The sequence below is a fragment of the Vicugna pacos genome, chromosome 3 (assembly GCF_048564905.1).
Source record: "Vicugna pacos chromosome 3, VicPac4, whole genome shotgun sequence".
In the NCBI taxonomy this organism is placed as follows: Eukaryota; Metazoa; Chordata; class Mammalia; order Artiodactyla; family Camelidae; genus Vicugna; species Vicugna pacos.
Window position 1 is genome coordinate 65,964,422 of NC_132989.1, and position 26,845 is coordinate 65,991,266.

At 37.0% G+C, this 26,845-nt stretch overlaps 2 protein-coding genes across 8 annotated transcripts in view; one reads left to right on the plus strand and one right to left on the minus strand.

Moving 5' to 3' along the window:
* LOC102531415 (V-type proton ATPase subunit S1-like protein) overlaps nucleotides 1–21,735 on the minus strand; it is a 561,646-nt gene extending 539,911 nt beyond the window's left edge. Inside the window, exons 1-6 of one of the 7 annotated variants that reach the window (XR_012071346.1) lie at nucleotides 21,638–21,735; nucleotides 18,146–18,192; nucleotides 12,211–12,269; nucleotides 10,006–10,032; nucleotides 1,206–1,252; nucleotides 897–955 (exon numbers count right to left, since the gene is read on the minus strand). Coding sequence is in view for 1 of the 7 variants with exons in the window: in XM_072958437.1 (XP_072814538.1) it covers nucleotides 897–955; nucleotides 1,206–1,252; nucleotides 7,230–7,324 (201 nt within the window). In the remaining 6 variants the exon portion in view is untranslated. Of the gene's footprint in view, nucleotides 1–896; nucleotides 956–1,205; nucleotides 1,253–6,511; nucleotides 6,615–7,229; nucleotides 7,359–8,771; nucleotides 8,954–10,005; nucleotides 10,033–12,210; nucleotides 12,270–18,145; nucleotides 18,193–21,541 lie in introns of those variants that run through there. The other 6 variants (XM_072958437.1, XR_012071344.1, XR_012071347.1 and 3 more) reach the window with 6 other exon arrangements.
* A 120-nt stretch (nucleotides 21,736–21,855) lies between these two features.
* RPS23 (ribosomal protein S23) lies at nucleotides 21,856–23,857 on the plus strand. The gene is made up of 4 exons (XM_006197625.4): nucleotides 21,856–22,060; nucleotides 22,531–22,690; nucleotides 23,408–23,528; nucleotides 23,663–23,857. The coding sequence occupies exons 1-4, from the start codon at nucleotides 22,057–22,059 to the stop codon at nucleotides 23,807–23,809; spliced, it is 432 nt and encodes a 143-aa protein (XP_006197687.1). The 5' UTR covers nucleotides 21,856–22,056; the 3' UTR covers nucleotides 23,810–23,857.
* Nucleotides 23,858–26,845: the final 2,988 nt, after the last annotated feature.

Genomic DNA, 26,845 nt, shown 5'->3' on the forward strand with positions numbered 1-26,845 from the left:
ATGGGAACCTTTTGTACTTTTATTCAATTTTTTCTGTAAACCTAAAACTACTAAAAAAAAGTCTATTTTTTTAAAATTCACCATACCATGAAACTAATGGCAGTAATCTTTTCAAAAAACAATATCATAGGAACCCAAATAACTCAAAACTTTAAGTTAAGAAATTAACATGTTGAAGAAAACAAGAGGTTTCTAGAAATCAAGCATAATTCTCCAGACCATTAATGTCTAATAGGACATTCTGGGGCATTGACTATTATGCACTGGAAATGTAGCCAGGACAAATGAGGAGCTTAATTTTTAATTTTACTTAACATTATTCAGTTTGAATTTAAATTTAAATAGCTGCATGTGGCTAGAGTCTACTGTCTTGGACAGAGCAACTCCAGACCACTTAATATACATAAACTAGCAAGGTATTCTAACCTTGTTCTACATCTTATGAAACTTTTGTAGATTACCAGGAAGCCCAAGACAGTGCACCTCAGTACATCAGTCTGGAGTCACAAAAGCAGGTCTCCATCTGAAAGATCTACTTACCTAGATCAACTATTTCACACCAATTACTGTAGTCTAAGTACAGATAAAAGAGAAATTAAACAGGAAGCAGCAACCCAAGTTCACCAGTAACCAGAGATAAACAGTTACTATTCTGATCCAGTCTGGAAAGTAACAAAAGTAAAACTGAATATTGTAATGAAATATGAGAGCAAATGAAACTTCAATCTTTCTCAACTATAACATTACCATAATACATTTCCCCACCCAAAGTTCAAGTAAAAATGTTGGTTATTAATAGAATTATTATTTATATTTTCATAGTGGCTCTGATCTGATTGAAATGTGTTTACATTTTTTTTTTAAAGATACAATCTAGTTTCCTAACATGTCCATACCTGTGTGACTGGTATTGTGAAATTCTGCATTGGCTTTGTATCTCCATTATTCTGCTGATCTGTCAAATAAAATGATATGAGTACAAAGGGTAAATGTCATTGATTTATTAAAGTAATTGAGTGACAAGAATATGCTAAAGACTGTGAAATGTACCAGGTTTGAGTCTCTTTTGGTTCATAATTTAGAATACACTAGTTTAAGAGATTTTTCACATGAGAGACTCCTGATGCAAGTACCGGCGTTCAGGGAAGTCCATCACAGACAAAACCCTTCCTCAACACCCCCATAAGGACAATTACAGGTCTTACCGCTCTTTATAACCACTTCTTTATTTGAAGATGTTCGAGAGCTGAAACTAGAAAAAACAAAAATTAGATGCTAAACAAATATCTACATTTTAGATATTACATGAAATTTTAAGGAGAATATTCTGGTTTATTACATCTCAGAATAGAGGAGCAGAATCTTAGCCTGTCAAAACTGTACACTTTTGAGCATGAATTTCTGATTTAAAAAGTAATACTATATCTGTTCTTCAAAGAAAACAAGGAAAAGACTGAACACTTTAAAGAAGAACAAAATTTTAAGTATCGACCCTAATCTTTATTCACTGAATAGTCTACTATGTTCCAAGCAGTGTGCTAGACGCTGAGGTTTAACAAAAAATAAATAATAACCAAATAAATCAAATAACCAAATAATAAAACATAATAAAATATTTTACAGTGTAATTTTATACATTACATTGTTAGCACATTAAAGTGAAAATATCCAATGCTTTTTATTAAAAAAAAACTATTCAAAAAGATATTTCTGAAAATTATGAGGATATAAATCATAATATATGTCCTTTCAGCATTTCACCACATATTCATACACACCCTACACATATATAATTTATATTTTATATTATTTAAAAACAGATTTTTGTAAACATCCTGTTTTAAAGCCTGCAATTTTTTCACTTAAAAATATATCACACATATTTTCCCATCTTATTACATATTTTTCTGTATTTTTAATTCCATGTGGTATTACATCATACAAATTTATTTAACCAAATACCTATTAAGTATTTAAGTTATTTCCAATTAATAAACAGTACTACATTGAACACTGTCATGGATTATTTATTCATACCCCTGAGCAGTTCCTTAAGATAAATTTCTAGAAGTGAAATTGCTAAGTTAGAACATAGATACATCTTCTTATCATGGAATATTACAAACACACAAATTTAAACAGAAAAGCATAAGACCCTTCCCCCTCCTTCAAGCACCTGTACCCATCATCCAGCTTCAGTAATTATCAAGCCATAACTAATCTTGTGTTACCTGCTTATCCACCCACTTCCCATCTCTGGTATTACTTTGAAGAAAATATCAGAAATTGTATCATTTAAGTATGTATTTCTAAAGAATAAAGACTTTTTAAAATAACAGCCCAATTACATTTGGAAAATATAATTCTCTAACATTACATATCATGTCAGTCTAAATCTTCAATTGTGTCATGTCATAAAAATGTTTAGTTTGTTGCATATTTTAAATTTTTCTTAGGTTGTACCTGTAATATATGACTCCTATCCAAGACCTATATGTATGACTATTATATAAACTCTTAACATTTTTGTAATTAGAGAAATATATGTATTACATATCATTATACACAAAACATGATTTTAGCTACAGAGTTATTAAATATATATTATAGTGAATTGCTTTAGAATTAATTATATGGAGCCATTACAAATTAAATGCACCATTTTCTTCATAATACATTCTCTAATATCTAATGAGAATTTCTGAAGATGATAAATTGATAACTATAATGTCTAGTAGATGCTATTAATAAATTCCAATATACCTGCAATTATTTTTTCACTTTATCAGCTCTATTGAGGTGTAAGTTAAGTACAATAAGCTGCATGAATTCATTCAATGTATACAATATGATGGGTTTGGGCATATGCATATATCCATGACACACTGCCACAATAAAGATGCAGAATATTTACATTCCACAGAAGTTTCCCCATGCACTTCTGCAGTGGAGAGATGTTTCCCCTACCTCAGCCACAGGCAAGTACAGACTAACTTTCTGTCACTTTAGATTAGTTTGCATTTTCTTGAGTTATAAATAGAATCATGTAACATATATTCTTTAGTACTTGGCTTCTTTCAGTTTTATGACTGACACTTACTGATGTTGTTACATGTATCAATATTTTATTGCATTTTATTACTGAGAAATATTTCATTGTATGGATATGTCACATTTTGTTTATGCACTCACTGATGGACTTTTATGATGTTTCTAGTTTGGGGCAGCTACAAATAAACATACAAAAACATTCATGCACAGGGTTTTTGGTGGAATATGTATTTTCACTTTCTTAATGGTGACTTTAAAAAAGCAAAAGCTTTAATTTTCAAAAGTCTAATGAATTTTTTTCTTTGATTGTCTATTTTTTGTATCTAAAAGAAATATTTCCTAACTTAAGGTCATGAAGAGTTTCTCTTGTGTTTATCTAGAAGCTTGAAAATTTTAACTTTTACATTTAGCACTTTGATGATCCATTCTGAGTTGATATTTGTGAGATAAGGTATTTGTAGCATTTTGAAGCCTGGGATAAAGAAAATGTCCTAAAAGCTTCCAGAAATTAAAAAAACAAGACTCACGCAAGGATTCAAAAAATGTCTCTCTCACATCCTTTCCAAAGTTAATGGAGGATATGTTCCAGCCAAGTAAGGGAGAAAATCAAGAAAGAGGAAAGCATGGGCATCAAAACAACAACAACAACAACAACAACAACAAAACAGTGGATCAAATTCAGAAGAGTGACAAAGAGAAACCTAAGGATGACTATTGCACATCACACCTAGAGAGAATTAACCCTGACTGGAGCAAGAGGACAAAAGGGCTCTAAAGAAGGGAGACACAGAGGGAGATCCCCAGGTGAAAGGACGACTTGAGAGACTATGCTATGTATTAAATACATCGTTGATAATAACAGGAAGCTGTTACACAGTCTAAAATGTATAAATTGAGAAATCGTCTAGCATATTATTTAAACGCCATCTGCAGCAACATGGATGTCCCTGGATAATGTCATTCTAAGTGAAGTAAGTCAAAAAAAGAAAGAAAAATGCCATATGAGATCGCTCATATGTGGAATCTAAAAAAAAGAAAGAAAGAAAGAAAAAGGCAAATGAACATAAATACAAAACAGAAACAGACTCACAGACATAGACTACAAACTTGTGGTTGCCAAGGGGGAAAGGGGTGGGAAGGAAAAGACTGTGAGTTCGAAATTTGTAGATACTGACAGGCATATGTAGAACAGATAAACAAGATTACACGTATAGCACAGGGAAATATATACAAGATCTTGTGGTAGCTCACAGACAAAAAGAATGCAACAATGAATATATGTATGTTCATGTATAACTGAAAAATTGTGCTCTACACTGGAAATTGACACAACATTGTAAACTGACTATAACTCAATAAAAAAAATGAAAAAAAAAATATTGTGACAGTGGTGGATTGTATGATTGTTCCCTGCCTTTGGCCATGTTCCTTGCAGTATCTTCCTGTAAGTGGAGAACATTTCCTGCCCCAGAAGAGTTTCAAGCTTTCTAATAATATCACTATACACAAATCAATTTTTTAATTTCTTTCATTTGAATTTCATCTTTCCAAAAATCATAATTCATGATACAGGGTTAAATATTCAATTTTAATAAGTCTTAATGAACAAAAACAAAATTATGAGATATATTTTACCTAAATAGGATAAAAATATATCAAGTCATTTGGAAATATCTTGTTAGCAGAGGAATTTAATATACGTTTATTGAATAAAAGCACATGAATAAATGAATGAGTTTTCATATTGTTAACATGCTTGGCTTGAGATTCTGCTCTACTAATTAAAATTTTTCATGTGTTCATCAATGAAAAGCTTTTGGACAACAACATAGGCTTATTTTCATTTCAGTGAATGTATGGACTTATGATAATGCTGCTATACTTTTTAAAATAAACTGTAATTTAAATAGGTCTTGCCCCCACCCATAAGTCTGAACTAATGAGGTTTTAAGGAAAGCCATAATCTCAATCAAAGACAAAACACTATACATACTGACTTTCACATCACTATATAACCTCTGAACTGAAATAAAGCTAAAGAATGATCTGCTTAAAATTATCTTGCAAATAAACTAAGAAATAGTAATTTTTAATTAAAAAAAAAGTAAACCTACACTAGCAGTAGAATATTCAGACCCTTTTCCAGTGAAAGGAAAACATGAAAAATAATCAGGAGCCACAGGCTTGCAGTGGCTGGTACCATATTTTTGATGTACCAAGTAGTCCATCATGAGTCTCATAAGTACTCCTTTATGAAGATAAAGGTAAAGTAACTGCTTCATGGTTCTGCTCAGGACAAAGACCACATTTTCACCATGGCCTACAAGGTGCTGAAGGACCTTGACCTGATAGCTGTGCTCAACTCATTTCACCTCCTCCCCTCTGCTCCAGCTAAACTAGCGTTCTTTAGTTCCGTTCCCTGAATGCTTCATGTTCCCCTCCTCCCTCAGAAGAATTTTAGCACCTGCTGTTCTCTCCACCTGGAATGTTCCTTCTTACCCTTCCCCCCACCTCCCTGTCATGTCCTCCATACCCTCCAGATCACAGTTCAAATACCACTTCCTCGGAACACTGTCCCTAACTTTTCAGACTAGTTCAGATCCCCCTATTCTATGTGTTCATAGTCTCCCATACTTTTCTTTCAAAGCACATTTCATAGTTTATTTGTAATAAGATCATTCATTTGATTTACAAGCACTTCCACTCTAGACTTAAAGGTTCATGAGGGCAGAGACTATATTTGCTTTGCTCACCACTGTATACCCAACACCTAGCACAGTGCCTATTTAAAAGTATCAAGTATTAAAAACATATGTGTTATATGCATAAATGAACTAACAATTTAATGAACAAACTCTGAAAGGGCAGCAGGAAATAGGAGCTCACAGGGGATGCTATGAGAGAGGGAAAAGATTTCTTTTTTGTCTAAGTATAAACCCAATTTGAGGAAGGAACATGTAAAGGAAGAGTGATGACCAAAACTTGGTCTAAGCTTAGGATACACGTATTAGGCTTAAAATACAATCATCCTTCCTAAAGACTTAAGAGCTTTGAATTGCTCATAGAGCTAAAAGATATTTTAAATTTCAGATCCATGATTTGAAAGAGCATTTACAAAATGGCAACAGTTGTTTCCTCCATAATGAATTAATATGCCATATTATTAGATCCAAATGGTCATTGATTTACATGATTTCTAGGGTCCCTTCTGAAGCTAAAATTATTTAAACCCATTAATCTTGCCTCAGAAACAGAAATGGGATTTTTTAGTTCTTGGTGTACATTTTACCAATGAAATACACAAATCAGTCATTTCTGTATAAACCAGGTGAGGAAACATTACTAAGCTTTAACTACCTTAAGGAGTATAGGTCACCTATTACTTGAAAGTGAACGTGCAAGAAAGCACCAACTGATATGGAAACAATGGGAGAAAACAAATGAAAAATAACTCATGTACTTGCTGTTTTTATCAGCTGGTGACTTCAGAATTCCTTAACACAAGTTTTGGCAGATTGTCCTGCTTGCCACCATCCTTTGTGTTCACACTAAATCCCCTGACGGATTTGTTGGGATGGTACATCTGAGTAACTGCAAGATGTAACATAAGTTGACTGATATTCAGATTTTGAATATTCTTCCTCATAGAGAAATCTTTGTATGTTCCTTTATATAGTATGGAAAAAAGCCAAAAGGACAAAGGAAATAGAAGTAGAAATTTTGCTTGTTAGCTTTAAATAGCATATACTCCACACAATTACCATCTCCTACCAGTTAAAATAATTTAACATCTTTTCTTTGGGGGACAGGTTATATATTTTTGAGGCTTTTAAATTTTTCCTTTACTCTCCTCTCACGTACTAATGGCAGGAGAAACAGAAATTAATGCTTACCTATAAGTATAAAAGAAACATGAATGCTGATTGGAGTCATTTTCTCATAGAGATATACTTTGATACAAAATACAAATGTTTCTTGGATAGTTTGAAGAAATAAATAGCTCTTCCCTCTTATAACAGAGATTGTATTTTTATCTCTTATTTACAAACCCTAGTTGAATGATTTTAGTAGCTACCAAATGATCTAACCTAGTAAATTCATTTTGAACTGTTAACAAATGTAGCTGTGAAAACAATATAAAGAAATTACAGAGCATTAAAAGATGTGCAGTTACTCACCTTACATTTTTCCTGGCAAGTATCTGATCCAAAGTTAGTGAAAATACCATACAGAAAGAAATTAGTGAAAAACTAAGCACGATTTTTCTTCCCATCAAGAAATAATCAGTTTCTTCAAACCAGGCACATCTGTTAATTCATAAATGCGAAAAGACAGAGGCAGTTCTTTTTATGCCTTGTGATTGACAATACATTCAACCAATAAAAAGAGAGCTTTCCCAGGACGTATTATGTGGGGAGGAGGATGGAAGGAGGGGTCTGATACTGCTTACTTTAGAATATAGAGTGAAGCCAATGGGTCTCTTTAGGTTGTCTGATTATTCATCTCAATGAAAGATTATTAGGGAGCAGGTTTTTACGAGAAAAATCTGTCAATTAAGCTCTTTTTGGAAATTGGCATTGTTTTGGTACTCTCTGAAGAATCTCATTGTGCTTTTTTAGGAAACTATTAAATTCTCCTAAAAAATCTATGAAGTATAAATCATTATATGCATATTTTTCAGGGGAATAAATAAGTAAAAATCTCTGAGACTTACCTAATTTTACACATGTGTCCTAATTCACAGTTTCCTACTGAATTCATGACTCTCCATTTGCTGAGGTGTGGAAAGCAATGGTAGAGGATACTGGCTTTGGAGACAGGGAGGATGTGTATTCCCAGCTCTAGCCCTTAATTGCTATCTGGTATTAGGCAAATTACTTTTCCTCATTTACAGAGTGGGGACAAAAGTACTTAACTCAAAGAACTGTTGTGAAGATTAAATGAGACCCTGAATAGCCAAATCCATCTTGAAAAAGAAGAACAAACCTGTAGGCATTACACTTCCTTATTTCAAAATACATTACAAAGATACAGTAATTAAAACAGTACAGTACTGGCACAAAGACAGACATATAGACCAAGAGGACAGAATAGAGAGCCTAGAAATAAATCCATGTATATACTGTTAACTGATCAACAAGGGTACCAAGAACACATAATGGTGCTGGGAAAACTCAATGTCCACATGCAAAAGAATGAAACTGGACACTTGTCTCATACCATACACAAAAATCAACTCAAAATGGATTAAGACTTAAAACCTAGAAGAAAGCATAGGGAGACACCTTTGTGACATTGGTCTCAGGGGAAATGAATTCATGAGTATGCTACCAGAGCACAGGCAATAAAGGCAAAAATGGATGTGGGACTATATCAAACTAAAAAGTTTCTGCACAGCAAAGGAAACAATCAAGAGTGAAAAGGCAACTTAAAGAATGAAGAGAGAATATCTGCAAAACATGTATCTGATACAGGGTGCAATTTCCAGATTATATAAGGAACTTTTTGCAAATAACCCAATTTAAAAATGGGCTAATGACTTGAATAGACATTTCTCCAAAGAAGCCACAGAAATGGTCAACATGTATATGAAAAGGTTCTCAATGCAACTAATCATCAGGGAAATGCAAATCAAAACCACAAAGAGATATTACCTCACATCTGTCAGGATGGCTATTATCAAAAAAACAAGACAAGTTTGGGAGTCCCTGGCACCTTACCTCCGCACTGTGGAATCTGGGTCACATCTCACAAGTTTTCCCTCCTCCACAGACTGACGGCTCCTGCCAACTAGGTGCCCCACACGGCTTTCTGGTCCTGTGGGGCCTCACTGCTCCCCTAGCCCTGAGACCTTGGGACCCTTCCTGCCTTTCCTCTGTGATGCTTTGACCCAGGGGACTTTCTGTAAAAAAAAAAAAAAAAAAGACAAGTATTGGCAAGAATGTGGAGAAATTGGAACACCTGTACACTGTCAGTGGGAATACAAAATGGTGCAGCTGCTATGGAAAACAACATGCAGATAGCTCAAAAAATTACAAATAGAACTACCATATAATCCACCAATCACATTTATGAATAATTATCTAAAAGAATTGAAATCAGGATCTCAAAGAGATATTAGCACTCTAATGTTCACTGCAGCACTATTCACTATAGCCAAGATATAGAAACAACCAAAGTGTCTGTGGATGGATGAGTGGGTAAAGAATATGTAACATACTACGAAATACTATTCAGCCTTAAAAAAAGTGAATTCTGCAATATGTGACAACATGGATGAAATCTGTGGACACTATGCTAAGTGAAAGAAGTCAGCCATAAATACTACATGATTCCATTTACATGAGGTATGTAAAATAGGCAAATTCATAGAATCAGAGAGTGGAAAGGTGGTTGCCAGCGGCTGAGGGAGGAGAAAATGGGAGTTGCTAATCAAGTGGCATAAAGTTTCAGTTAAGCAAGATTAATAAATTCCAGAGATCTGCTGTACATGATTGTATCTATATTTAACAATACTGTAGCATACACTGAAAAATTAGTTAGAGTGGATCTCATGTTAACTGTTTTTACCACCATAAAATAAAAGTTTAAATAAATAAATAACATAGATGAAAGTCTTTCTTACTTCAATGCCTAGCTAAATAAAGAATATCTATTGTTATTCCTTCTTTGCCAGACTCTACTCCGACCCCTACACCTGAAGAGCATTAAAAGAAAATTCCTAAAAGTTGTTTTATATAAAAACATATAATTAAAATGCTATAATAAAGAAAATCCTCCAAAATGAAAGTGTTAGTATTTTTCAAGAACCTCAATCTCTTCAATGGCAAAGTACCAGTAGCTGAAAGGGACTATTTGTAAGTGGCATTTCAGAGATGATGGATTGTAGGAAGCCTGGGGACTTGACCTTGATGAAACACTTCCCCTTCCTCACTGTGTACCTTGCACACATACCATCTTCTAACATGGTTCTAGGGAACCCTGTAGAAATGAGAAAATAAAAGCACAATGACTGGGAGAAGTAGGAGAAAACAAACATAAGGAAGAAAGTTACTAATAAAAATTGTTAAAAAAAAAAAGTCTGTCCATTCCCATTCTTAACTCCTACTTTCCAGCATATTTCCCTTTCCTCTCTGTTCTTTCATTTTACCCAACTTCCACCCCTCATCTCTACCTTTCTGTCCTCTTCCTGATTCTGCAGAATTTCAAGCAGCAAGACAAGAGGTCTTCAGGTCTGGACAAGAGGAGTTCAGTCTTGGGCAGCGTTGCCAAATAGAATTCAGGACATTCAGTTAAATGTGAACTTCAGATAAACAACAAATAATTTTATTAATAAGTATGTCCAACGCAGTATTTGGGACATACTATGCTAAAAAATCATTTGTTGTTTATCTGAAAACTATATTCCACTGGATATCTTGTATTTTTATTTAATAAATCTGGCAATCCTAGTCTTAGGGATTCTCTGCTACTCAAATTTTAACCTGTATACAAATCACATGAGATTTTCTTAAAATGTAAATTCTGATTCAGTAGGTCTGGGTGGGGAATGGGCTTCTTTGTTTCTAACAAGCTTCCAGATGATGCTGACGCTGCTTGCCTGAGGACTCCCTGTGAGTAGTAAGGATCTAGAACAGCACTGTTCAACAGAAATAACATAACAGCTAAATATGTAATTGTAAATTGTCTAGTAGCCACATTAAAAGAACTGAAAATAAACAGGTGAAATTAGTTTTAATAATCTATTTTATTTAACCTAATATATCTAAAATATTATTTCAAACATAAGTATTTTTTTAATTATTAATATTTTACCTTCCTTTTCTGCCCTAAGTCTGAAACCTGATGTATAATTTACACTTATACATATCTCAATTCAGACTAACCAAAATTTCAAGTGCTCAGTAACCACATGTGGCTAGGGGCCACTGTACTGAACAGTGCAAATAAAGAATATCTCCTCCAGCTGCTCACAGTCTCCTATGCTAGCAGAAGTAGTATCTGATCACCCTGTCCTCACACTCCTGATCAGGAGGAGGTGAGAGCTCAAGCCCATGATGATCTTGGACTGTAATCAAAATGGTTCTGTGAACACTCTGAAACTATATTAATCCCTTAGTGTTTATCACATAAAACTCTTTTTTGGAGGTATGCTTCAGTTATATTTTCAGGCACACACACATATACAAAATTTTTTATTTAAATCAAGTATCATTTCAATATATTTTATGACTTGATGGTCTTAAATTTTTAATATAGTATTCCTTCTGCTGTTGAAATTTTCTCTCACTTGAATAAGAATATTTAAGGCAGAATAATTAGTAGCTAGTAGGTTTCACACATGTATTTTAGAATAGAAGTCACATTTAAAATGTGATTGTCTGAGAATAGTTCATCTTGTGACTTCGGAGGAGAAAAGCAATGACAAAAAATGCTAATATGATAGCTTGCAGGCTGCAAAGCACAGGGTATCACCTGCCTGGAATTGTACTTGCCTGCTCAGATGGCTGAAGGGTCTGTGTCCAAAACCATGAAGGTCTAAGATTTTAACCAACTTGTAAGCTAACGAGTTAGCCTGCCATGGTTTCATGGATGCTTCCAGAAGACAATACTCATGGACTGGAGACAAAGGACTTAGTTTATTATTCACCACATAGCAAGCACTACGAGCATCAGTCCACTTGTGTCACCTCCCCTAAAGCAATATGGGTGGGCCCAGATGGATGCTTGCACACACAGTGGATTTCATTTCAGGAGAGGGACCCTGAGTTTCCAAGACTATAAACAAACTTTCCCTTTGCTAAAGAGGAGGGCACTATTTCTACCTTTCTAGGCTATTGGCTATAGAAACATCCTAAAGATATTCCAGAACAAAGAGCAGTTAGTGACTTACAAGATAAACAGAAAATGTAGAAGAGCATGAAAAATACCCTCTTAAAATTTTCCATGAGAGAACAGGAAGTTGTACATCCAAGCCACCTTCTTTTCAACTGAAAATATTTTGGATTTGCTTCATCTTCTGATTTACTATACATTACTAAATGAAATGCTACCTGAAAATTTGAATATCAAAAATGTATCTTCCCATAATCATATATGGCCATATGGAATTGAGTTCTTATGGGAAAAAAATGGATCTACATTAATTCTAATATTTACCTTAAGAAGCATCTAGCACATGTCAGATCACAGTCTCTATTCATCCAAGTGCTCTCAGACTGAAAATGACATTAGTCAAATATTCAAATTAATTACAGCGGTCTTTGCACACTGATTCAAATTCCAAATCCATGCACCTCTTACAAAGCCTGCATGACCTGGCCCTTGCTGGTCTCTCTCAACTCATTTATGGCCGCCCTTCCCCACACCATGCTCCAGCACACTGGCTTGCACCCAGCTTCTCAACACTCTCCACATGCCAAGCTTTTTTGCACCTCAGTGACTCTGCACATGTTGTTCCCTCTGTGGGGATCACCTCACACCCCTTTGGCTCTCCCTGCCTTCTGTTCACTCTCATTATAATACACACCACAGTTTGTACTGAGGTATTTACTTTCTTGTTACTTATTTATGGTGCATTTCCTCACCAGAAGGTCTGCTCCATGAGGGCAGGGACCGTGTCTAATTAACTCAAGTACACCTAGAGCCCAAGATGCTGCTGGTCAAAGTCAGTGCTAAATAAAATGTACAGAATAATGAATAAACTTTTCAAAAAAGTCACATAATTAATTCCCACTTCATGTCACATGGTTGTGACTCCCAGGGCCTGAATATTTAGGCAACTGTAACCAGAAAATCAACTAATTCAAGTATTTCATTGAATTCAGTAGCTTGAAAATGCAAATGGCCAAAAACCCGTTCTATCAGTTTACTAGCAAATTATCATAATATGTATGCACTTCTTGCTCCTTGTAGAGGAGTATGACACAATCTGACTGGGCTATGAGGAGCCCAGATATTTGGATAAACATTATTCTGGGTATGTCTCTCAGGCAGTTTCTGAATGAGATGAACATTTGAATCGGTAGACTGAGTAAATCAGATTGCCCTTTCCAATGTTAGTGGTCCTCATCCAAACCACTGAAATTCCAAATAGAACAAAAAGGTGGAATGTGGGAGAGTAACAGCTCAGTGGTAGAGCACATGCTTAGCATGCACGAGGTCCTGGGTTTAATCCCCAGTACCTTCACTGACCAAAAAAAAAGGTAGAGTAAGGGAGATTTCACTTTCTCTACCTGTCTTGGAGCAAGGATATCAGTCTTCCTGCCTTCAGACTCTATAACTGAAACTATTACACCCTCTCTTCTGGGTCTCCAGCTTGCTGACTGCAGATTTTGGAACTTCTCAGCCTCTATAACTGCATGAGCCAATTCCTTAATAAATCATATATTCATATGCATATGAACCATATTCATATTGGTTTTCTCTGGAATATCCAGACTAATACAGACTCTTTATCAAGTTCAGAGCCTAATTGCTCCCATGATTTCTACCAATTTTCATCAAATTAACTTCTCAGTTGATTAGAATCAGGTTAGTAAATGAAATACTTTTAAATGCTTTGGATTTAAATGTTAATGTTTCTTACTTTAGATTCTCCATTGACTTTTTGGAACATGGATAAAATGTCAAATTAGTGGCACATGTTTTACATTCTCATTTTTCAAGCTAAACTGAAACAGGAGGCTTGCTCTTACATAAGTCTGTCTATTAGACAAACATTGATTGTCATGTGCTAGATGCCAGGAATACACGGTAAAAAGATCTAGTTCTCGTCCCCAAGAAGCTCCCAGCCCAGCGACATGCAGAAATGTGAACACGTAATTGCTGGGGTAAACAATTTTGGGGGATATTTCAATTAGCAAACCAGAGACCTTCTCTGAGATCAGCCCCACCTTCACTATAAGCAATGGCTGATTAGATGAGGCATAGAGAGAGGCTGCTATATAACAGAAAAGGAGACAAGAGATGAGTCATAACTCACTCTTGAAGAGTTGAAGCAGATTTCCAAGGGAAGAAAAGGCCTCCACTACTCTCAAAAATGCTTTCACCAGGCACCTGCAGAGTCCCCACCTCAACAGAGAAAGGAATCAGAGTTTTAATTCAGTAAAATAAAACTCATATTGAGGACATGTGCCATTTGATGTTGCCCTATAGTTTAGGCCACCATTTTTATAAGAGCAAAGTCGATTCTCTGAATAAAAATTTAATGTTTTCGATCAGAGAAAAAATTACCTCTGTCCTTCATGAAGCTATATAAACCTAGAACCCTTCACTTCTTTTCTTCCTCCCTTCCTTTTTCTCATTCCTTCTTTTTCTCTCTTGTTCTTTTTTCTTTCAATTTATGGGAAAAAATACTGTTTTACTTTACAGTCTTTTAAGCAATAAAGCCTTAGTAATATAAAATGCTCAAAATACTGCACATTTACTTTTATAGGAGTTTTATATTTATATATTGTAATAATTTACATATTATTACATTTAAACAATCTAGAAATAATCCTGGTGAATCTTCATTTTACTGTGGAAAGCAAAGGCTGAGAGTGACACTGGCCATTCCCCATTACTAAGACTAACTAGTCCCCACTGAACTCAGACAGCACAGATCTGACCCCTCTACCAGATTCTTAAACCTCTCCAGGGAATGAGATTCTAAAGCTTAATGCTTCATTGAGTAACGAAAATTTTTTTTTCCTAGTAAGAAGAATTATCTTTCATTTCTTATAATTCAAAGATCCCTGTTGAAATAGAGACCAATTTTCTTTTGTTTGGTTCTCAGCCAAGTTAAAGAACACCTGGAGAATAACTTTTAATACGCAATTAACATAACTCCCTCCCAGGAACTTCACAAAGGGAATCAAAGAACATGTTAATTCCCCCTCGAACCTACGCAGAGGTTTAATTAAATAACACGATTTTAAAGATCAGGACTGTATATTAGTAAGATTATAGAGCAATACACATATTTCTTTAGTTCCACAGGATAGATATGAGAAGAAATAATCACTACACCAAAAAGTAGCTAGAATGAAAGGTGAAGAAATATCATTCATTTTGGATAAAGCAAAAGTTGTGTTTAATAATTTAATCAGGTAAATGAAGCACTCAGCATTCATCACTAGTAATTATACAAAGCGTGTAAGCATTGATTTTACTGCTTCTTCTTTCCCATTTAAACCTATTATTTTAACTTGTCACATTTCCATAGCAACTAATACCTCAATTTTTATAGGTAAAGCACTAGGAATAACTTCTAACCATTCTAAATGCTCCAGTATCAACTATCAACATTGTTAAAATCCTTGGCCATTCTTCCCCAAAGTTAACTTCTCTCCCATACAGTACAAAGAATCAGCATCACCCTTGACCTAAATCTCCTTATCAACTGATCTAATTCATGAAGATCAATTTTTCTTCTTAGTTGGGGGATGAGGGGGTGTCTCCAAGAGAAGTCAAGTAATAATACCCTTCTGCCCCACCTGAATGCTAAATCAACTGAGAAATAACCACAAGGGGTAAGACAAGCAGAGGCCCAAATACCACTTTTATGCCTATGAAAGGCCAGGATGGAGGACAGAATTCAGTGCAGGAGCAAAACGGATTGTAAGCGAGCCCCTCTCCTCAGAAGACAGGCATGGCAGCCTGTCACAGCAGCACTGGGCTCTCCAAGAGAAGAGGGGCCTGCCCTGAAGAAACCTGAGAAAACATGTGCCCCACGGGCAGGCTGGACTCCAAAAAGGAAAAAAGGAAGAGATGAACATGCCTAGACTATTTTTCCAATATTTACCACAGACGCCACCTTTACTCGCCTGTCATGGAATGAATAAATTGGCAGAGAAATAAGGAGTTACACTAATGTAACTCCTTCTACTTGGAAGGAAATACTAGGAAAGAGAAAAATTTGTTCTCCTTCCTCCCCCTACTCCCCTGTCTGGTATTTCAACAACTACCAAATGGTATTCTTTAGTGACAGTCTATCAGGTTTCATATACCTCTAGGAACCATGGATATCAACTTATAAGAATACTTTCATCTTAACAACTACGCTCCTTAGTTTGGTGTTTTACTGGCTAGAAAATCATTGCCCAACAATTTTATGCCTTATTTACTTAATATTTATTTACAAATTTTTTTAAACTCCTTAAAAATCAAAATTCTGATAACAAATCTGGAAACTAACAAACATGTTCTGGTTAAGCAATTTAACTTCTTCAAGTCTCAACTTACTCATTGTGAAATGGGGATAATAACAGCACCTGCCACATAGGAGTTGTTCTGAGGGTTAAAAGAAATCATGCATATGAAGTCCTAAGCCTGGCACCTAAATAGCACTCCATACCTGATAGAGATGGTGGCGGTGTGATGATGATAATTATGATGTCACTGATTTTGCTCTTTCCAACATGACCTAACTCCAAATTATACCCTGAATCTTAAATCTCTCCATCTCCAATGCTACTACCTATGATCTCTCAATTGTTCTAATTTAACAGCCCTCTCCTTGGATAACTTAGGTCCTCTCCTGCCCCTCTATGATGCCCTTCTATAGCAGACATAGTGATATTTTTAAAATGTAAATCAGATCTTGTCACTCTTTCACTTGAAGCCCTCCAATGGCTTCTCATCACACTCAAAATAAACCCAAATTCCTTATCCTGGCCTACAGGTTGGACATGAGCTGGTCCTGCCCATCCCTCCAACTTCACCGACCTCTATTTTCCCACTGGCTCACTATCTTTCAGCCATGGAAGCTTTCTTTCTTTTCCTCTAATTCCTCAAGCTCATTTTTCTTTGGGGACCCTTTTAGAAAGCTTAGGGCCTAGTGTTACAGGAAATTCTGTCTCCTTTCAGGCTCCAAATTAAGTAATAAGTTCTTTATCAGGAAGTAAAAATTTCAAAGCTCCAAAAACAAAAATTAAATCCTTAAAAAATTTTTTTCATAGCTATAGTAATCAAAACCCTTAGTTCATAACACACTCTGTCCATCAGTTCATGCTTTGTTTGTTTTTAATGATATAATAATTAAACCCAAAGTAAACCATAACCCAACATCCAACTGTGATCCCCACTCTCTCCACATACTGTCACTATTATCCTGAATACAGGATACAGAAGACCTGACAGCACTATCAACCACCTTGGGCTAATTAACATTTATAATGCATTTTTCCCAACAACAGCAAAATATACTTTCTTTTTAAGTGTACATGAAGAATTCACCAAGAATGACTATATTCTGGGCCAAAAAGCAAACCTCAACACATTTTTAAAATACTGAAATCAAAAAAAGGATGTTTTTAGACCATAATGGAATTAAACTAGAAATGAATCATATAGCTATTTGGAAAAAAATCTCCAAATATTTGAATATTAAGTAACACAATTCTAAATAATCCATGATTCAAAAAGGAAAAAAAAATGGAAATTAGCAAATGTTTTGAATTGAATTAAAACTAAAATACAACATACCAAAACTCATGGTATGCAGCTCTTAGAGGGATAGTCGTACCATTAAATATATTAGGAAAGAACAAAGGTCTCAAATCAATGACCTAAGCTTCCACTTTAAGAAACTAATAAAACAAGAACAAATTTAAATCCAAAACAAACAGAAGAAAGTGAATAATAAAGATAATACCAGAAATCAATGAAATTGAAAACAGAAAAACAATAGAGAAAATCAGTGAAACCCAAAGCTGGTTCTTTGAAGAGATCAGTAAGATTAACAAACTTTTGGCTGACCAAGAAAAAAAGAGAAGACACAACTTATCAATATCAGGAACAAAAGATGAGACATCACTCTATAGATATTAAAAAGATTAAAAAGGAATATTATAAACAACTTTATGCCCATAAATTTGACAACTTAGATAAAATGAAAAACTTCCTTGAAAGGCACACATTACCAAAGCTCACCCAAGAAGAAATAAATAACCTATATACTACTATATTTACAAAGAAATTGAATTCACAGTTAAAAACCTTCCAACAACAAATATATACAAACATATATGCAAAACAGAATGTCATAACAGCTTCACAAAACAATTTTGAAAAGTTAGATGGAATACACAAACTCAAAAAAATGACTTACCAGATCTGGCTCAAGAAGAAATTGCAGTTCTCTGAAAGGTTCTGTAACTAATTAAAGAGATTTAGGCTGGGATTAATAATCTTCCCACAAAACAAACAAACAAAAACACCAGCAGGCTCAGATGGTTTTATAGGATGTTTTACTAAGCTTTCAAGGAATGAATCATTCCAACTTTACGACCACTTCCTATGAATATTCACTTAGTTTCTAACTTGTCCTTTTGCTTTCTTTCAGGCATTTTTGTTGAACAGAAGTTCTTAATCTGGTCAAATTTATCATTCTTTTTCTTTAGAAATATCTTCCTTTCCCAAGTTCAAGAAGATATTCACCTTTGTTTTCTATTAAGAATTTAAAATTTTAATTGGTGACATTCAGGCTCTCAATATGTCTGGAGTTGATTTTTATTTTCAGCCTGAGATGGTCATCCAATTTAATTTGGATAACCACTTTTTGTGCAGCTCCATGTGTTCAACAATCCTTCCTTTACACATTGATCTGACATCTAATTCTGTCATTTAAATATTCTATACTCATATGAGTCTTTTGCTGAACTCTCTATTCATTAGTCAATTTATCTACTTCTGTACTAATGCTGCATTATCTTACTTAGCTTCACAGAAATTTCTCCTGTCTGGTATGGTCAGGCCTTCAGAAGTGTTTTGCCTACCCCTGGCTCCTTATTTCTCCAGCTTCAGTCTCATGGTTCACTGTAATCCTTTCCTTGTAACTACTCTCAATTCTCTTGTCTTTCCTCTTTCACATTCACCTGACTAGATTCCACCTCCAGCCCTGTTAAAATCCAACTCTCTACCTATTCAGTCACTACACTGAATGAGTCTAAAGAAAATACACAAAATCATGCTAACTGATGTAACTGGATAACTAATTTCAAATGGGCCCTCAGAACTGGTCAACAATCCTACATTCTCTTGTCAATCTTCCCACACTGCTAAATTAGGAGACAAAACTCTTAATCCCCAATGTGATGGCATTAGTAGTAGAAGGGGAGACTTTGGGAGGTGATTAGATTGAGGGTGGTGCCCTCACGAATGAGATTAGTACTCTTAAAAAGAGATCTCAATACGTCAATTAAATTTCAATAAAACTGGAAAAAGACATATAAAAACAATTAAAAAAAAAAAAAAGCAACCCCAAACCTCCTTGGTCCTTCTGCCATATGAGGTTATAGCAAAGTCTTTGAACCAGGAAGTGGGTTCTCACCAGACAACAAACCTGGCAGCACCTTGATTTTAAACTTTTCAGTTTCTAGAACTGTGAGAAATAAATTTGTTTTTTTTTATAAGCCACCCATCTATGGTATTTTGTTATAGCAGCCTAAATGGACTAAGACCCTATTCCTCAGTAAAGCAGAGATAATAAACGTATTTATCTTTTAGTGTTATGAGAATTAAGGCAGTTAATAAACGTAAGGCACTTAAAATAGTATGTGGCACATAGTAAGATTTAATGCTAACACTGCTATCACATCCTACCCTCTCTACTCAAACCTCTTTTCCCTACTTTCTCTTCACTGATGCCCCTGTTTATTTCATTGAGTGAAGAGCAGTCAAAAGGGGTTCCACACTTTCCTATCAACAAATCTTCGAATATACTTGGAGTTGTACCCCTATATTCTGCCTTCTCTATTACTATAGATAAATTGTTACTATTCCTAAGGTCAATTCCTCCACTTGAGCACCCCTCTAGTCTACTCGAGGATTTGCTCATGTAATTATTCCTTTTCTCTATGAATTATCTATTTTTTCTTCTCTACTGAAACAATTCCATCAGCAATATAAAAATGCCATAAAACATACCATCTTAAACAAACGCATCCTGACACAACCTCCTTTAGATTTGGTCCCTTTTCTCTAAACTTTATACGAAACCTCCTTGCAAAAAATGGTCTATAATTGCTGTCTCCACTTCCTTCTCTCCTATATTCTGTTGACTCCAGCCCAATCAGGCTTACATCTTCACCACTCCATGGGATCCCCTCTTGACAAAGTTACCAGTAACCTCCACATGGCCAAACCTAAAAGGTAATTTTCAGTCCTCATCTACTCCTTTTTTCACACTTGCTCACTTCCACTGTGTTCACTTCGCTTTGGTTAGAACATAGCACTGGCCATTCCTTTTCAGTCTATTTTACTTCACCTGCTGCTCTTTCAGTGTGCCCAGGCCTTAGGCCTCCAACCTTTCTGTGTTCTAGCTACAGTCATCCCCTAAATGATCTCACTCAGAGCTGTGGCTTTCAGTGTTATCTATTCACTGATGACTCTCTTGAACTCCATACCCACATATCTAACTACCCACCCCACATCCCTACCTGTATGTCTAACAAGCATCTCAAACTTAACACATCACTAACAGAACTCTAATTTCCCCTTCTAAATTTCTCCCCTCCCAGTATTTTCCACTCAGTAAATAAAACCACAAACTACCCAATTGCTCAGGTCAAAAATCATAATTAACTCCTCTCTTACACCCTACAGTCCTGAGCAAATCCTGTTGGCTCTACCATCAAACTGTGTATCTGATACAACCACTTTTTATCACCTAGACTGAGATTCTAAGCCATAATTATTTCCCAATTGAGCTATCACAACATCCTCCCAACTGGCCTCAAGGATTCACCTTAGCTTTCTCCTCACAACAGCCAGAGTGAACATATGAAAATATAAATCCTATCTGTTGTTCCCCTGTTCAAAACTTTCCAAAGATTCAACCACAGGAAGAGGAAACAAAGCCTTTACCATGGTGGACAGGCTCTACATGTCCCTGTGTACCTCCCAGACCTCATCTAGTGCCACACTACTCCTCAAGCACTCAGCAGCCCCTCCCCTGACCCTTCAGCTCTTGGAAAGCGCCAGCCCATTCTACTTGTTCAGAATCCCTCTTCTTGGAAGGCTTTACCTGCACACTTATCTGAATGGCTCCCTCTGTTTAGGACCTCAGCTCAGATGTAATCTCCACAGAGATATCTTCTAACACAACCCTGTCCAGACTAGCCACCCTCACCCCGAGTCACTATCACCTAACCAACTATTAAGTGTTCTCTATAGCACTTACCAGTAAGTAAAATTACCTTTTTTATTTTTAAATGCACCTTTATTTCCTACCTTCTCACAACTAGAATACAAACTTAAGAGCAGAAAACTTCACGCTTAACTGTTGTATCTCCAATGCCTAAAGCCGTGCCCAGCACAGGTAAGACATTTCTTTTAAAGTTTATGAATAAACCAATATCCCAGAAAACTTTCATATCTATTTCATTCTTCAGAGGTTTAAAGAGTTAATTAAATTAATCACCCAAGGTCCCCTAACCAAAACAGCAACTTTAGGGTTTAAGGCCGGGTCTCTCACAAATGCTCAGGTTTTAAAATACTACTTCACCTTGCTTCACTAAACGGTTTTCAATTTACTATGCTTCTTGTGTGTAAGAGTTAACGCTTCGAAGTCTTATTTTCCAAACTATAACTGCAGGCCCACCTTCCATGACGCAGACGCCGAGGGCCGATCCGCCCGCCCTCCGGCACCACGAAGCCCTCCCTCCGACTCCACGAAGCCCGCCCGGCGGGTCTGCCCAGAGCGCCTGCGCCGGGAGCGGATCTCGTGCAAAGGCTTCCGGGATTGGTAGTCCCGGTTCCTTCCATCAGCAGCATTCACACAAAAAGAAATAAACCATACTACAAATTAGATAGCTCTGGATTTCACACAAATTCATTAAGACGCAGATTCTGGAAAGTGGTGCAGCCTTGTCGCTTCCTACCGAGAGGCGCCGGCCGGACCAGGCGCTGCGCAGACAGCCGCACGGGTCCTCGGCTGGGCGGGGCTTGCTCGCGCGCGGTGGCTTGTGGCTCCTTCCTGGGCGACTTCTCTCTTTCGCTCAGGCTCGTGGCGCCGGCAGGATGGGTGAGCTGGCCCTGGCCGGGCTGAGGGGGCCGGGGTGGAACTGCGGGGTTTCGGGGACTGGCGGACAGATAGGAGCAGAGCCGTGAGGGAGAGCCGTACGGGAGAGCCGTACCGGGGACTGACGAGAGGGCCAGGGAGCGCCACTGCCGCAGGCACATGGCCCGGCGGGAAGGGGCCCATGCGGCGCAGAGGCCGTGGAGCCGGAGTTACTGAGGGACCGGGAGGGTAGGTGCGGGGGCGACGCTTCTCCTGAGCGTTGGCGCGGGGCTTCGTTCCGTTGGGAAGACACAGCTGTCCGGGCGCTTGTGTCCACGTCTTAGTTTGTTCAAGGGGAACTTGGAGGTTCGGACCCTGGGCCGAGATGTGATGCCAGAGCCTACTGGCGTATAGTCCAGGTGAGACTAGTGTCTGAGGTGTTAGAATACGGCTGGGTGTTTTCACTGGGGAACTAAGGTGATTTTGATTTTTAGGCAAGTGTCGCGGTCTTCGTACTGCCAGGAAGCTCCGCAGCCACCGACGAGACCAGAAGTGGCATGATAAACAGTACAAAAAAGCCCATTTGGGCACAGCCCTGAAGGCCAACCCTTTTGGAGGTGCTTCTCATGCAAAGGGAATTGTGCTTGAAAAAGTGTGAGTTATAAGTCCTCTGCTGCTTCCTTCAGTGTTTTAGTGGTTAACTCGAGATAAATGCGCTTGAAGAGGTTTAATGTAAATTCTAGGTCTTTGTGTAGCCACGTTTGTTGGAAAATTGGTAACATGAGGGCTAGGGTTAGATAAGCGCCAATGGTTTTTCAATTTTTCGCATTAGTTTGGAAGGGATTGGGATGGCGTTGGAGGGGAGAAAGTAACAATAATGAAATAAGGAACAGTATGAGACCTTAATATGTGTGGAAACTGTTCTGAGCAGTTTGTACCCATCAAATACTTCATATTTGCAGTCAGATCTTTCCACTTGAGAAAACTAACATAAAGAAGTTTCTTCAGTGATGTTATCCAGCAAAGATTGAGCCACGTGAACTTGGCAGTACTCAACTCTTTTTAAGATTTTCAAAATGATAATTTCATGTGTCCCTGTCCAATTTAGTGGCAGTCAGGATTTGAATCCAGGTTTTCTAGCTTTAGTTCTTGGTTCATATTTTACAACTATAAGGAGGCCAGAAGTTTCCCCTATTGTCCTAATTAGTTTCATTAGTTTCATTCTGAGGAAGAACTTGGTTGAAGTTTAGCAATTTAGGAATGGGTTGAAAAGGTAGGAATACTACTATTTAATAAGTTTTATGCTTAATGAATTAAAATGTGCCCCTTTTCAGAAAGCCAGTTGACTCTGTTATGCTGTTTATATTTCAGAGGGGTTGAAGCCAAACAGCCAAATTCTGCCATCAGGAAGTGTGTCAGGGTTCAGCTAATCAAGAATGGCAAAAAAATCACAGCCTTTGTACCCAATGATGGTTGTTTGAATTTTATCGAGGTAAGTGTTTTAGTCTGTTAGCTTCTGTTCCTGGAGTGGTGTGTCTCTCCCCCCCCCCCCCAATTTATAGGATGAGTGGGTATTTTTAGTGATTGCCACTTACACCAGAAGTAAACTGTTGGTTTTTATTCCAGGAAAATGATGAAGTTCTGGTTGCTGGATTTGGTCGTAAAGGTCATGCTGTTGGTGACATTCCTGGAGTCCGCTTTAAGGTGGTCAAAGTAGCCAATGTCTCTCTTTTGGCTTTATACAAAGGCAAGAAGGAAAGACCAAGATCATAAGTTTTGATGGTGAAAGCACAATAGTAATAAATTTTCATATGCCAAAAATACATTCTGTGTCTTATTTTTGTTACCATGGAGATGCACTGTATGCTTTACCAATTTTAGGAGATTGGGAAAACAGTTCAGAATTTTCTAAAGTAAGTGGGATTGGTAAGTTTTTTCCCTTCTCCATGGAGTAAACAAAACTATGGGTAAAATATGGAATAGCTAAATGTATAGTATTCCTGTGTAGAGGGTCTCAAACTCAGCTTCTAGTGGGTATCATCTTGGGAACGCTGGGCAATGTACATTCTTGGATCCATTTAGGGACCCAGTATGATACATAGGGTGCTCAAGTTGCTCCCTGCTCTGGTGGTTTTCAGTTAGCTCAAGGTCAGGGCCCATGTTTTAAGTATGTATATGATAGCAAAACTTAAGCATTACACAATTGAGTTAATGGACATGTATACCTGGCAAATTAAGGCAAGAGGAGTAAGGGAGATGAGTTATGGAAAGTTAATCTAGGTGCAAATCTTTGTCCAGAGCTTATCAGTAACCTAGATTTTGACCTTGAGGTTTACTTCAAGGCACACAAAGTAATGGAAGTGACTAGGTAGAAATGGTCCAGATAGTTTGAATAGTTCTGATGATTGAAGCTGGGTGTTGGTTGGGTACACAGGGGCCCCGTGCCACAAATAGTTGTTTCAAAATTTCCTTAGGGAAAAATGGTAAAAATCTAAAATCTTAAGTTAGTGAGGAACTGCTTTTGGCAGCATTAATAGGTATGAGTTAATTTGCTCTGATCAGTCTAACGTTTTGTCATGTTAGAATCTTTGGAAGATAGAACTTTTTGGCTTCCCATCTTCTAGAAGATAAAGACCAGAATTTGATCTTGACATAGGAGACCTTGTGTGTTGTGTGTTCCCTGGCTGCTCCTAAAAGCTGGCCTCACTTGCTCAAACCTGCATTCCCCATCCAGCTTCAGGTCCCCCCCTGGCATGTCACCTGCTGTCCTACCTTAAACCAGTGATCCCACATTCACATTTGTGCTTATACTTGTCACAAAAAAGGTAGAGACAGATTGGCTCTTTTTTTTTAATTGAAATATATTTGACATTAAGATATACATGTTAACTAGGTACATTTGTATGTGGTAATTAGACATAGTTTGTCTTTCCATCCCAACGCTTCCTGGTGCTTGTAGTTGGAGTTACTGATTAAGCCATTTCCAAAGGCTGACCAGATGCTTCCAGATGGTCATAACTGACCCTCCACCTGACCCACCAGAAGAGGCTGCATGGGGATATGTGGTTTCACCCCAGGCTCAGACATGGGGAGGGCAGCGGCCTGAGGATTAAAAGCAGGGACAGGAAACTGCCAGTGGGTGGGGTGGACCTACAGGGTGTGCACGAGGGAGGAGGGCCAGAGACCACATCCATTCTGGGCATGTCTAACTCCTGCTGCGAAGGATGAACTTTCCTGTAAGGAGTTAAGGCATCCTGCGATGAAGGCTGGCTTGCACTTGTCTCCTTGGTACACCCAGGATGCCCCCGTCCTGTGACAACTGACTGACCCATAAATCTACCACAGACGCCTCAGACCCAAAAGTGTTCAAGCCTGATTTAAGTTCCCTCAGCCTTCCCACCATCCCAACCCCTACTCCCTCACACTTTGTGACCAGAGCCCCTTCATTTTTGGATCCATCTCAAAGTTCTGCCTGGCGCTGCTATAGAGGAAGAAAAAATGAGGCACTCACCATGGCTGCAAAATTTAAGCAAATTCCCAGCAGCTCTTTTTGGTAGAAGTAGAAAAGTTAATTCTAAAATTACGGAAAGGCAAAAGGACTAGAATAGCCAGTACAATACTGAAAATGAAGAATAAAGGTAGAGGAATCACAAACTGGTTGTAAGATAATTTGTAGCTACAGTAAACAAAATGGTGTATTGGAGGGACAGACACAGATCAATAAAATAGGAAAATAGACTCCATAAATATACAGGTATGGCCAACTGACTTGACATACAAAAGCAGTTCAACGGAAGACAGTTTTTTCAATAAATTGTGTGGACTTCCATTTGCAAAAAAATGGACTTCAATCTAAATTTCACACATTATACAAAAACTAACTCAATGGATAATATATCTGAATATAAAAAGTAAAGCTGTAAAAACTAGAAGAAAACAACAGCTTCATGGCAGGGTCAGGTGAAGAATTCTAAGACATCACACTTAAAAGCACATTCCACACACACACAAAGGATAAAGTGGACTTAAAATAAAAATCTTTTGCTCTGTGAGATATCTTGTCAAGAAGATGAAAAAACAGACTACAGACTGGGAGAAAATATTTGCAAATTATATATCCAATAAAAGACCTGTATCCAAAATATATGAAGAACTCCCTAATCTCAAAACTAAGAAAACAATCCTATTACAAAATGGGCGAATGAATAAATACTTCACTGAAGAGATGACAAGCACATGAAAAGATGATTAACATCATTAGCCATTAGAAAAATGTAAGTTAAAATCATAAGGAGATGATACCAGTATACACCTACCTAATGACTAAAATTTAAAATACTGACAATACCAAGCACTGGTGAGACTGGAGCAACTAGATTGTTGGTGGGACTAAGAAATGGTACAGTCACTCTGGCAAAGTTTGACAGTTCCTTAGAGAGTTAACATATACTTAAGATCCAGCAATTGCACTCCTGGGTAGTTATCATACCAAAATGAAATGTCTGCCCACACAAAATCCTGTACACACGTGTTCATGGCAACTTTATTTATGATAGTCAAGAACTAGAAGCAACCTAAATGTCTTTCAGTGGGCAAACAGGTAAACTGTGGTTACATCCGTAAGTGAAATGCTACTCAGTCATAAAAGACACTTGTTGCAAGCAACAACTTTGATGTTTCTTAGTGGTATGCTAAGCACAAAAAGACAAACTGAAAAGGTTACATAGGTCCTGTAACATTTTATTTATATAAAATTCTTGAAAAAAATTACAGCAACGGAGAAGAGATGGGTAGTTGCTATGGACGAAG